This window comes from Sander vitreus, chromosome 5 (genome assembly GCF_031162955.1).
Source record: "Sander vitreus isolate 19-12246 chromosome 5, sanVit1, whole genome shotgun sequence".
Lineage (NCBI taxonomy): Eukaryota > Metazoa > Chordata > Actinopteri > Perciformes > Percidae > Sander > Sander vitreus.
In genome coordinates, this window is record NC_135859.1 from 2,219,024 (window position 1) to 2,232,831 (window position 13,808).

General features: G+C 44.0%; 1 protein-coding gene across 10 annotated transcripts in view; it reads left to right on the top strand.

Annotated features, from left to right (window-relative positions):
* Positions 1 to 13,808, top strand: part of fbrsl1 (fibrosin-like 1) — a 293,183-nt gene that overhangs the window by 173,951 nt on the left and 105,424 nt on the right. For 7 of the 10 annotated variants that reach the window (XM_078250014.1, XM_078250016.1, XM_078250008.1 and 4 more), the window contains one exon: positions 12,737 to 12,766. The exons of the other annotated variants lie outside the window; for them this stretch is intronic. In XM_078250014.1, the coding sequence (XP_078106140.1) occupies positions 12,737 to 12,766 (30 nt within the window). The remainder of the gene's footprint in view (positions 1 to 12,736; positions 12,767 to 13,808) is intronic. 10 annotated transcript variants of the gene reach the window in all.

Genomic DNA, 13,808 nt, shown 5'->3' on the forward strand with positions numbered 1-13,808 from the left:
GGGAATTGTGTCGGAGCACAGCGGTACATCAGTGCAATTTCCACAAATGGCATCTTTTCCCAAGCTCCCATCCTCTCGACCTCTGGTGCAGAGCACCGACGCTGAGAGCATTATCAGATGTGTTTGAGCAGCTCCCATCAGCACGACCCCGGTGGGCGGTACAGATATTGAGTGACCTTTTCTGCATGGCTCCCTGATATTAACGCAATATCCCCGCCTTATTACCATGGGGACATTTCACAGAGAATTAGACTTAATAAATGACTTTTTCCTGGGCTTCTCTCTTCTACGGTCGCCATCTTTCTCCTCCTTTCTTTCCTGCCCTGCTCCCATCGTGTTCCCTGCCCCTGAGCTGATAACCCGACCTCCCCAGGGGCCCGGCCTCCATAATCGCGTCAGTTCACGGCCCTCTTATTCCAGCAGAATTGCTTAATTGGTATGTGTTCTACATAACTGTTAGAGTATTAGACTCACAAATGAAGGTTAGAACCTCAGTGCTTGTAATCGACTGAAAGAAATTGATTTGTGCTCAGCTGCCCTTCTGGGACGAGACTTTATGGTTCTCTGAAGAAATGAAGCTTTTATAATTGTGTGTTCTCCACCCCTCCCCACCTCCCTCTCTCCTCTCCTATCCTCTCCTCTCCTGTCCTCTCTCTCTTTTTTTCTCATTTCTTCTGTGCTAACTGCTTTGTTGACATTCATCAAAGGCAAGACGCTGGAAATTTAACGACGATGTGTCTGGTCTTCCATGTTACAGTGCACTTGGCATACGCTGTAAAGCAGGTGTAGAGTGCTGAGCTGTGAATATCTATGTGTCTTTTTTGCCCCCACGGGGAAATCTAATCATAGCTAAAGCCCTTTGTCGATGGCAATCTGATTGCATTATGTGTGATCATGTAGAAGGCGTGAAGCGGCGTCGTATTAACCAAACCTGACCAACGAGCATACATTGGCTTATGTTGATCTTCTTGGATTGTGTGGTGCTTTAAGGCTTTGCATTAATAGCTGAATGTGTGTGTTTAACAGGGGCCTTGTGACAGCTTTGTGGCGGAGCAACTACAGTGGTCAACAAGGGGAAATGGAAGAATGTGGCTCTATCCTATTTTTTTTTTCTTTTTTAGATTATTCTCTTGGGCATTTTAGGCCTTTATTATATAGGACAGCTGAAGATGTGAAAAGGGAGAGAGAGGGGGAGCGACATGCAACAAAGGGGCCCGTAGGGCAGAGTTGAACCTGCAGCAGCTGCGACAAGGACTGAGCCTTTGTACATGGGGTTCATTCTCTACCAGGTGAGCTATCCAGGCGCCTCTATCCTAGTTTTAAGATAGTTACCAAAAAAGAAAATGAAAAGCCTTTACATTTTGTATTTGTTTCTCAATCATGCAACTCCTAGGGCTCAGCGCAGCGCAAAGCCCGACGCAAGTGTCTTTGCTAGTTTAAGACTGACGCAGTTGTCAGTTTCCCGTCCAGCGGCCGCATCATTTAAATAGCAAACGCACCTGCGCCCATCTTTGCGCCCATGGGCGTGCTGGTCTTACCGGCGAGGTGTGTTCAGGTGCATTCTGGTAGTATTGCTATCTTGAGGCAGCGGGAAGTGATCGCGCCATTGACCAACAAAAATCTGGTCTGAAGTCAATAACGCAGCATTTCATTGTTATTTTAACAGCATTAGTAAAATGCTCCTAGGCTCGTGCACAGCGCGCGCACACTATGCTTGTTACACACACAGGGACGCACAGCAGCACACACACATGCAGAAGATTACAAATAAAAATATTACGGTGGCAATCCTCCATCATAATAGCAATGCTCCAAGGTCCAAACGCGCCTGGCTTTTAAAGGGAATGGGAGATGATCTCTGATTGGTTGATTGCATGTTACGCCCAAAACACACCTCTAATTAATGAAGACATTAAGTACAAGTACGCCCTAAACGCACCTGCGCCAGGCGCTTCACGCCGTGCACTTAGAATGTTAAAATAGTGGTTTCTTTTTAAAATGTTGCGTTACTGCTACTTTAACTGTATGTAATATGTCACCAGCATAATAGTTCATTTGGATGCTTGAGAGTGACAGGAAGTACACTGAATTAGGACAATAACAGAGGCTAAACATGAAATAATTCCATCAGCCAGGATGAAATCAACTGAACTTAACACAGTTTATCCTGCAGGACTGTGTTGCTGCCGCCGTCTGGCTAGTGTCTTATGCATGACAACTCGCTCTGACTTAGGTGACCGTAGATTATTCATGCCTGCTTTCCAGGTGGGCAGACTCAGATGTGCTCAGTGCAGAGGTTTGCTCGACGCAAAATCACATTTCACGCTTGCGCTAATGTCACCCAGTGAGTGAAGTGGAGTGAGCACTGGCAGGTGGTGTTTACAAATGAGAACACCCCGAACCGCAAGCCATCCTGACACCAGATGCTGATTTGATTATGGGGTGGCATGTAGGAAAGTCTATGAATGTATGGAGCAGGCGAGGTGATGCATTCAAAGTCGATTAAGTGAAACAGATGAGTGTTGCATTCGTTTATTTATAATTTGTCGAAACAGAGGTGTCATCTTTGATACGGGGCTTTTCACAACATGGTAGTGGTTTCAGGGTGAGATGGGGTGTGTTTGTACACTGAGGAGTTTTATTTGCAAGGCGAGACCATGTTTGTTGCTGATTCTTCTTGGGGCACATTCTACCATGTGAAGTTGTGCTTTATTTTGGTTTTAGGTGTGATTGCACCTTTGCTTTGGGTGCTTTCTGTTTGTGTCGAGATAAGTTTAGCAGAAGAATGAGCACATTTACTGGTTCAGTTCTTTGATGTATCTTTTTGCCCCTCAGTATCGTCAATTATAACAAAGAAACTTCTTGAATGTTGACGGCATAGTGTTTGGAGCTGCAGTTCTTTGAAATGATTTAGCACTTTCGGAGAACTTTTTAAGAAAAACCTGTTGTTGTCAAAAACAGATTAAATAGATGTGGAGCCCCTCTAGTGTTTCTGTGGACATAATCTCCATTTGTTTGCACAAGGCTTTTATTATGAAATATTTGCAGGACAGTGTTGTGGAAAATGCACATGCTTCTTGACCTTTTTCTGTCTAGAACAAATATAAATTACATTTATAATGAAATGAAATGAAATGAAACCTTCTATTATTGATGTCCATTTTCAAAGGCATACTCAATTTAGAAAGATACTGTAGGGCTGGCAGTAGCAACGCAAACATATAATGTTAATGTTCCACGGTAGGCACACGTGAAAGGAAGACAGATGAAGAGTTGAGAGAGAACTGAATTCTGTTGTTGATGGTCATAAGCGATAAGTAGCCGAATGATAAACGTATTTAGAATGCATCTTAAATGAAATGTCACTTATACTATAATGACTCATTTCTAACCATGGTAATCATATTTGTTTCAATCACACTTCTGATGATATAGCAGAAAACTTTTTTTCTCACAACCAAGTATTGTCTGTACGTGAACATCCCATATTTTTCAATCCTTGGTAATTAGCCAGCAGATGCAAATTGGGCGTTGACAGCCTGTAGCAGCAGTACCACTCAAACCCAGCCTTCAACTCTGTGTTAAATCTCAACTGTGCGATTTAACGGTGCATCCTAAGCATTAGTATTCCAGAGCCGCATCCCTCTAGGATCCAGGCTGGGATTATCTAAGATGTTAAGAGCTTAGATAAACTGGTTAACACCTGTTTTTATTGACATCTGAACACCATCCTAGGCGCCTCGTCTTCTGTGGTTTTAAAAGATCTTCTCTTGCTCTCTCCAGTAGGCTAGTCCCTCCTCCTAATCGAGGCTGCAGCCCACATACAAGACTCTTTTTCCCACCACAAGTATTGGTAGCAAGTCAGCAGCTTTTCTGTGGTGATTAGGAGTGCATTTACATTCTCACAAACATTGTTCTTGCAGCCCTATTTGTAGTATAGCTAAATTAGCAGTAAGTCAGGATACTTTGATGCAGATATAAATCACTAGTTTAGAGCTAGGCATAGTGAGGTTTTATGTTTGTCAGGTCCAAGTCTAGACATGAGCTACAATCTCAAGAATCCCATGCTTTACTGTACATTCTTGCTCCCATGTTTCAGAGTAATTTGCCAGGAAAAAAGAAAACAGGCTCTCTCTAATGTGTTTATTAGGCCTAATATTTCCATTGGGGCCTACGTTTACCCTAGTGTAACTGATGTAATATTCTATAAAAAACATTTATGCTGTTGATACAGCCTGGGGGATTCTGGTTAGCAGAGGCTGTGTAGACTGTATCCTCAGACTTCTGTGTGTGTGTGTGTGTGTGTGTGTGTGTGTGTGTGTGTGTGTGTGTGTGTGTGTGTGTGTGTGTGTGTGTGTGTGTCTGTCAGTCTGTCTGTCTGTCTGTCTGCCTGTCTGTCTGTTTCAAAAAGTCTTGCCAGGGTCAGTGGGGGAAACTTTGAAGAATGTCCCAGGATTTGTTTAAATCATGCAGTAGGATCCTCTTAAGCGCTGCTGGCATTACAGCTGAGCCCTATCAATGATTCCATTAACCCAAATTCCAAACCAGGCTTCACAACATGACCATATTAACCCCTCGGATTTCACCAAGCTCTTGATCCCTCACTATTCAGATAGACGGGAATGAATGGTCACTCACTTTTTGTCTGGCTACCGGCTGTGTTTCCTGCCCCAGACAGGGAGTTATCTGTAAAATGACCCCATGTTTGTCTTTGGCCTTGATGTGTCCACATGTTTGCTGCTTATTTTTCTCTCTACCCTATAACTGTAACACAAGCTGATGATGTGAAATGATAAGGTAAGTACAAGGACAGAATCCCAATCAGTTGATTTTTACCTTTCCTCCATGAACAATAATCATCCCAGGCTAACAGCGCTGGAACGAGCGGAGAAGAGGAAGAAACGAGTGTCTGCCTTCATTAGGACAAAGGGAGGGTGAGCAGGAGAGTGTCTGACAAGCCAGTAACGCCTCATTGTCCCTGATCTCAAGTTTCATAAATTTCCACGGCTCTCGTTAAAGGACGTGTCGCTGCTGTCACCAGGCGCGAACTCGTTATCTCCTCAATGCCGTAAAACGCTGTAATTAACATTCAACAACTGTAACCGATCCAGCATTCTTCCTCTCTAGCCACTAATTGCCACACTATTGTGCTTGCTCATAAGTGTGTGTGTGTGTGTGTGTGTGTGTGTGTGTGTGTGTGTGTGTGTGTGTGTGTGTGGGCACATTTCTGTGCTTAATTTTGATCGTAAATAGAGGGGAAAAGCAGTTCATCTGAGCCTATAGAGTAGGAGAGTGTTCTCTCACTTTTCCTTGCAGAAGTCATTGAGTTCATGCCTCAGTCAACGACTCTGCTCATTAGTATTATTCTGAATATTTTTGCAGACATCTGGACATGTTGTGCCCATCCAAGAGCTGATAAATTAAATCTTTGTCGACGGATGCTTTTAGTAGATCCCTCCATGGGAACACAACCTGTATTTGTTACCGTTGAAGAGCGTATTGGAGGCCCATTTGTCGACATCACAATTAATGTAATTACAAATTTCAAGGCAATGCCTGCCTGTGGGTGTGAGGACACACAGTGTACTATTATTTAAGGAGCTGCACCATTCTCCTTTCAGCCATGCATGAGTGCCCCTCTCATATTATATCCTCCATTGTATCAAACACAAGCTCCAGTCAGGAATGTATAGCTGTCACGCTGCTATCCACTTAAAATGGCACACAGAGAGCTCACTCTCACTCAGTAATGTAATTTTTTCTTTCATAGTTTTCAGTAGATACCCAGTGGTGTCAACTCCATTTTAGTGGGAAATGTTTTTGTTTTCCTCTTAGCCGCTCCTGCCTGACCTTACCGGAGCAGCAGCCATCACAACAAGGCCTTATGAATAATTAGTCTGGGTCAACTGATACTCTCCGGCTCCACACACCGCTGTCATCTACTCCGCCAGCGCCAGCCAAAAGCCAATGAACTGTGTGCAATTCTGCTCAATTGAATCAGTTGGAGTTGATGCGGCTCTGGTTATTCGGAGGTAAACGGCTAGATGTAAGTTGATACAGGGGGCTACCCTTGAGGCCAAGTGGAGAACAGGAGAAGGACCGTCGAATTGGCAGTGTCAGCGGGACAACGTTTGGAGACTTCTACGGTGGTCTGTCACAGATATGCAATCACCTGGTGCTTTATCTGTACGCTACTGGCCCGGCATTTGATTCTCTGGGGATTAGAGCGAATGCCAGGGTAGGGTTTCTGAGAGCCAAGACGGCCCCAGGAGGACAAACAAAACCAAATGGTTGCATAGTGTTTCTTGTACTGGTTTCATGTTCGGGTCAGAAGACATGTGGTGCAGGTGTCTGGTGATTGTGTGTTTAAGCGCTTTATTGTCAGACACATGATATACATGTCTATTGTCTGTCAGATTCTTTGTTTTTTGGGGGCTTTTTTTGGCTAAAGGAGCAATTGTATTCAACAGAAAGTGTCTTAGCAAGGTGGCATGCTACCACAGGCCTCCAGAACAGCATCAATGATCCTCCTGGGTTAAGATCTGGTCACTACAAAGGCCATAGCATATCATTTACATCATTATGAAAACATTTAGTTGAACTCTCATGCCCTCTTATCCGCGGAAGCATCTGCATTCACTATGTTTCTCCACTCATTTATCAAGTTGCGTATGTGCCAGAAGCTAGAACACTAAACGTATGTGTTTTTTTCACACGACGAAGCTTCAGTTTGTGTTGGGTTGTGGTTTAACCCCATATAGAGATAGCCGGCTCTTTTAGCAACTCACAGCACCCTTTGTGGGTTTTACATGTTTGCACAATAGGCACATAGGTTGCGGTTTTTCTCACATTTTCTCAACGGCTCACCACCAACGAAACTGCTGTAGCTGCAGAGTTTGAATAGTCACTGCTTCTCCTTCCTGTTAGAGTTCTTTGGAAATTGACACTGTCAAAGAAATAATTATTATTAGTCATCTGAGAGCTGACATTAAGAAAGTGGGTTGGTTTTGTTGTAAATCCTGTTTCTGCCAGGACTTTGGAAGACACCGGATGTATTTTTGACCAAATAACAAACATGATTAGTTGTTTGCCTCGCAGTGCAAAGCTCCATTCCTCTGTTCATTAGAACCTCAAACTCGGGTCACGGAAAAACCCGGCCTTTCTTTTAGGTTGTTATTGGTGTAATATCCTTTAGCTCAATATAGTATCAATGTCAGCTGATGTGTGGTGACGACACAACGACATGCTTTCAACTAAAGTGCTAAATTGTGTGCTTAATTGATTTTCATGCTCATATCGCCTCTGATTTGACCTGCTACAACAACAACAACACTGTGCAGTCTCCACACTTTCTTGATTGGACATATATCTGGGGAAAAAATGATCTGTGACTGTGATGAATTTTAAAGATGGGAAAGATGCTGGCCTGCTAGAAAAAAAACGAGCACCATGAACAAAAGACAATTCATTCTCTCTCAGGGGTTTGCAGAGGAGAATATGGATCATGTCATCATATCGCTGTTTTTAATGAGATTGTTAAAGATGAATCTAATTTTAATTTGGGCTAATGCGAGGAACACTATCAGCCATTGACCAATGGTGTCTTATGACTGACTTGATATACTGAACTCAACAGTCTTGTGCTTTTACTCTGCAGTTTCACTTCAGAGACGAGGCCGAGTGCAGAGACAGGGTCATTTTAAAAGCTCCTGCTCTCGCTGTTTAGTTCATGAACTTCAGCCCCCCACCTCCTTCCTTCCCTTCAGCTCCTGGAAGCACAACTATATTAATGTCTCCCAGAGAGCATCAAGCAAGTCTGCTGCTTCTGTTTACAGGCTATTCAATCACTCTAAGTGCTAGTGGCAGACTTTTTTTTTTTGGAAACACATTTGCCACAATCCCCCCTGGCTCCTTACATGCACGGTATTTATCCTATGAAAATTTGGCACTATCTGACTCGCCTATTTTACTAGCCTTGTCCTAGAGTTGGGACTGGTAAAACATAGCAATATATGCACTGCAGTCAACACTGAACATAAAAATATTCCCGAACGCTGGGCGATTCACACTCTGTCATAGGGAAGTGGTTACTTTTATAACACCATCGCACTGGAGACGATATCTCACAGCTTACAAGTTGTCTTCCGGTAAAAATGGGTAATTTGTTCTTTTTTTTTTTTTTTTTTAGTTCTCTGTGACAAATGCAGAAACAGTTGTGTACTTTAAGCAACAATGTAGATGAAACAAACGTGGCTGCAATGTGAATTTGTTTTTAGCCTATTTAGCATATGTAGCTGCTGGAAATACTGCAGTGTGCTACCTCATATCACATATTTTGTGTGTGCATGTGTGTATGCGCTAGTGACCTCAAACCTGGCGACAGCCCCTGCTAACAGCTGGTTTTCTGCCAGTTTTTCTGCAAGGCTATGGGAAAATTAGCTGAGCTGTGCGGCGGCATGTAGCACCCTAATATAGCATTAGGCAGGGTGACCGGGCTCACTCAAGACTGATGACTGTTGTCTAGCATGAGGTCCTTGTTCACAGGGTCGTAGGTCATAGGTCACATTCATAAACTGAAATACATGCGGCCCTTTTTCACACCACAGTTTGTTTATCCCCAATGCTATGTAGGTTATTGTAAGACGATACAACTGTAATTTTACATCTACAGCGTCTGTCATCGTTGTGTCATGAGAGCTAGAATGTCAGTCAGTGAACTGTGAGACCCTCCCTGCATCCATGTGATAAACAACATGCAGGGGATTGAGTGTCAGCATGTCTTTAATCATCTCTGCTCTGTCTTCATCTCTTTCAGGCTTTTGCTCTTTTCTCTTCTCCCTCTGACCCGTCTATATTTCCCCCAGCATCCCCTTCTTTAATGAGGAGCGTTCATTCATCAGCCCATGTTTAAACTGCAGACAAGATTAACTTGGCTAAAGACTTAATGCACATGCACAGCCAACCCCATGCACTGTTTGCCGTTTCCAGGCCGCGGATCGACGTGCAGCTCTGTTAGGCTTCCCTCTCTTGCTTGTTCTCTGTCTCTCTGGACTCCCTAGGCCTCCTCCGCCCTCGTCCTCATTTCGCCTGAATTAATTGAGTTCTCATTTTTGTGAGAAAGCTCACAGGAGGGCTGTGTGAGGAGAGAGACTAGAGTGGTAGAAAGAGAGAAAGAGACAGAGTGAGATCAGTAGCAGAAGCCTAGGGGGCATAGCTCTCCCAGAGGTAGGCAGTCGCCAGTTTCCTGGGGGACGCTGAGGCCCCTCTGCAGTGACTTATATCTTTATCCTCTCACCAGTCACCCTTCGGCATCTCAGGGAAGACCCATAGGCTGGTGGTCAGGGTCGGGCAGATGTGCTTCTTCACCCCCTCCATCCCAAGAGAGGCTGCCACCTAATTTTAAGCTCTTTGTGTCTGTAAAGCTCTAAAGTGGAAACACCTAAAATGTGTCTGCTAAAATAATAGGACTGGTTGCATTACTTCAAAAAAAAGACAGACAAATTAACATAAAGCACCATGTTTCTTCTAGTTTCTCTGTTAAACTAACCAGCAAGCTCTGCAACAACCAAGCTAGGCAACACAAGCACAGTTTAATTAAGGGAAAGTACATTTTGGAAAGCACCATGCAGAGCTAACACAGCTCTCATTGTGCAGGGTTGGGTGTGACATGTGATGCTTCCACAAACTAAATGCTAACCAAAGCGCTAAATATGTGACCCAAGGACGAGGTAGTGATATTGCTTTGGAAAGGACCCACAGGCAGGACCTGATATTGTAGTTTTGCCTTAGTTGAACCCATAACAAATACTAAATATGTAAATAGCAGGCATGATGTGCTGCCACAGACGCTACCTTGGCCTGAACCCTTTCAATTATGAACCATTACAACTTCTCCCCTTGCAATATTCATGCACGGGCAGATCACTCCTTCAGATGTCTTAGGTTGCTGTAAGTCGAGATAAACACTTGCCGAGTTGTAACAGCCAATCGTTTGCCTCTATTCCTCAATGTCAGTGCCTTAGCACTCAATAATTCAAAACCTTGGCGGTAATGAGCTCCCTGTAGGCCCTGTCCCCAAGGAGCCTCCCCACGGTGCCTCCACTGTAATGTAGTTATATCTCATGTCAGCTTTCAAATCAATTACATTTCTATCTGATGGCTATGTAATTGCGCCTGATTGAGTTTTTGGCACACCAGCCAAGTGTGTGGTTCCCAAACTCAAGCCAGTCAAAACAGGAAGCTGCACCAAATGAAACTGTATTTCATCCTGATTGAGGCTGCTTGCATGATAAGCACAACTGTAATTATGATGATAATAACAATAGCAATCTGTGTTTTCTCAGCTTTGTTGCTCTCTCCCCCCACTCCCATTGCTCTCCAGATGAAATTTTGCCCCAAGGACTACAAACAACATTTGCGTTATGCAAGATGCAAAGGCTGATTTGATTGTTTGTAGCATGTGCAATTTAGTAGATTAAATGTAAACCATAATGCTTTTGTAAGAATTTTAAGTGTCTGGAGTTTCAGCTAGTTTTAGTGCAGCAGACTTTTTTGCTGCAGGACTTCACTTTGTGATTAGAGCCATAGTGATCTTTACGTGTTGTGCTTAGATTTTGATGTCGGACCTAAAGTGTGCCCGTCTCGTGGCATAATGCCTAGAAACAACAAGTTAACCTCTCACCTACAGCAACTCGCTGACAGCTGAGGTCAGAGCAATATTGTTTTGATGCCACATTGGTTGAATTGATAGATGGGTGGACAGACAGAGGGACAGAGGGTTAGATGGAAAGTTGACTGGATAGACGAATGCACACGTGACTGGATAGACAAATGGAAATACGGATAGATAGATGGATCAACAGAATGCATGCCTGGATGGACAGAGGGAATACTCTAATGGAGTGGTATTGAGATGGATGAGGGGGAGGATGCTGTGGTTAGGTGCATCAGCAACTAAATAGGGATGAATTGTGGCTGCTGTCAGCAGCACTAAGTTTAACAGACATAGTAAAGCAGCCTGGCTCATCCATAATCAGCAGACACAGATTGTCTTCATGCCAGCAGAGAACTTCTTTGGAAATAAGCACTGAGAGCATCTACCAATCCGTCTTTCTATCCTCACTTCATCATCCCTTTTCCTTTTATATCTCCTTACTCTTGGTGTTCTTGCCCTTTAAATCTCTTCTCTTGTACTATTCTTTCCCTCATTTCTCTTGGTAAGGTCTTGTGTCTTTTTGTGTGTGTGTGTGTGTGTGTGTGTGTGTGTGTGTGTGTGTGTGTGTGTGTGTGTCTCTCTCTCTCTCTCTCTCTCTCTCTCTCTCCGACACTGTCTTTTGTGTTAACAGCCTTCCATTTTTTTTGCAGTGGGAGAGCCACTGGGTGCACATCTACAATCTTGCCTTTCATTTCATGGCTTCTGGAAATGGATGTTTTACTGCCTTCATTAAGGCATGCAGCAGTCAGCACCGTGTTTTCCCTCTGAAGTTTAGCTCCATGAACCTCGCCATTAGAGGACATTATGGCCCCAGATTTCAGGGCACAGTGGAACACTGTATAATTTGATTAGTGTTATTAATCAAGTGGAATACCGCTCCTTTCACCCCCCATCTCCCTCCCCTCCTCTTCCTCCTTTTTTGCCATTTCAATCCTGCTTTCAAACCCCTTCAGACGTTCCCTTTCCCTCTTCCTCCTCCCCTTATCCATGCACCTCTCCGTCGCATGCACTACAACACACATGTAAAGTGTTGTCAAAGTGACAAAGGACCTCACGCCTTTCCTTTTAAAAACAATGATTTACCACTTGTTTTTTTCTCCCCCTTTCACAACCGCCCTCCCCTCTCCAACACATGCACCCCCTCTCTTAGCCCAGGACATAAATCAATTGAGATGAAAGTTCCATAATTGTGCTTGCTGGGAGGGATTTGAGCAAAATTGCACTATGAATTTTTTAAAGGGAATTTTTACTAGCTGTTCAGCGAGACTTGGGAGGCGAAGGAAGGTGAGGCCATGAGGATTTATGGGCCTGGATTCTTCATTACTGAAGTAATTTTCCTGCAAATGATAGTGCAGCACCCTGGAGGGGGGAGCGCTGCCCGCCTGGGAGAGTACAAACCTGCTTAATCTCTCGTGGAGAGAGAGCAGCTCAGAACGCTAATATCATCTGTAAGGGACTGAGGCTCCATTTGTTCACATCTAAACTGCAGCTAGTGTATTTGTGATTCATAGTAATTGATTGCTCAGATTCCTTACAAGAGTTGATTTCATAACGAAGGATAGTTTTGTTTGAACTGCTAGGAAGAATGCTCCGGAGCTCGTTTTTATAATGCTTAATTATAATGTTTTCACACAAAAAAAATTACGTTTTGTCAGACATTTTAAGTGTTCAGCATGATTTGCAAAGGTTGATAGGTACACTACAGTAGCTAAAGGATTAACAGGGCTGGACATTACATAGTTTATTAAAAAGTAAAGATGGAGGTGAGGAATAACAAGGAACTTAAGAGACAAGGTCAGTTTAAATAATACCTGATCCCTTTTCTCTGTCACCCCGTCATGTATTTGTAGTGTGTATGTCCATGCTATGTCCGTGCTGATTTAGCCCTGCTTTACCAAGCTGTCCTATTGTTTCTTCAGCAAGGGTCTCCACCTTTTTCTCTACCTTTTGGTATTTCTTCCCTCCTCATTTTTTAACCTTCCTCAGTCCAATATGGCTGACGTTCTGTCTCCATCTCTTTAGGTGCAGCCAGCAGCAGTGGCCCTCCTCAAGGTTAGTGCGTCCACGATGCCAGGTCTCATTCTTTATCCTGCCTGCCGTCCACTCAATTTTACAGCTCAGTAGCTTGAGAAGCAGAAGGGGTAAATCTGCTGCAAGAAGGAGAGAGAAAGAGAGAGAGAGAGGGGGGAGCAGGAGGAAGCGAGAACCAAAATTATTGTGCACCCTGTCGCAGATTGAAGTGGATCTCATTCCAGGCACACTAACAACTTAAGACAATTAGTCACTTCTCACTAGGCCAGACCTGAGGCTCACTTGAGGGCCAAAAAGAGGCAGAGAGTAGAGGACTCACTAGCATGGCTAAGCACTGCAGTTCCAGGAGTGACTCAGTGGAGGAGAGAGGCAACTTAGGGATGAAATAGCTCTGAGTTCTGCTGGAACGGCTCCTTGGGGGGTTTTGTGCAACACTCAGATAGAAATAGGAGTCTGGAAGTCATAGAGAGCCTTACAAAATACTTATTTTTATGCACATATGTTAATGTTGCAAACTTTCTATAGTAAGATTACATTTTCCTAAACATGAAAAAAAACATGCAGTTAACACTGCTCAATAATGTGTCACACGGTGTTTTTATTTAACATTCTTTAAGATAAACGGAGACGGCAATGTCAGTTCCGTTCCATCTATTAGGCGGTCCAAGGTAGTTTGCGGCCAAAGATGAGGCCTGAAGCTTCAGCCACCACATGCTCCTGAAGTGAAGCATGACTAAGGTGGGTGGTGCGTGGAAGATCATGGAGTGGAAAGAGAGAAAACTTTGTGCCGGGCCCTCTGCGGAGACGCAGCGTGACCAATTGAGGTGAAGGGGATGAATGAGGCCATTCACTGGGGCTAATGAAAGAGTTCCTGCTGGGCCCTGAATGAGGGTGGGCCCATCTGCACAACATAGGCGTGCACAAACCAGTGACCTCGAAAATTACCCAGGAAGCACTTTGGGACAGTCACCCCAGCAACAGGCTAGTAACCAGGCGCTTCAATCAGTGCCTGGCAGCTTCTTAAACAGAGCAAAGTTTTTCCCTGCATTGAAAGAACTCTGTG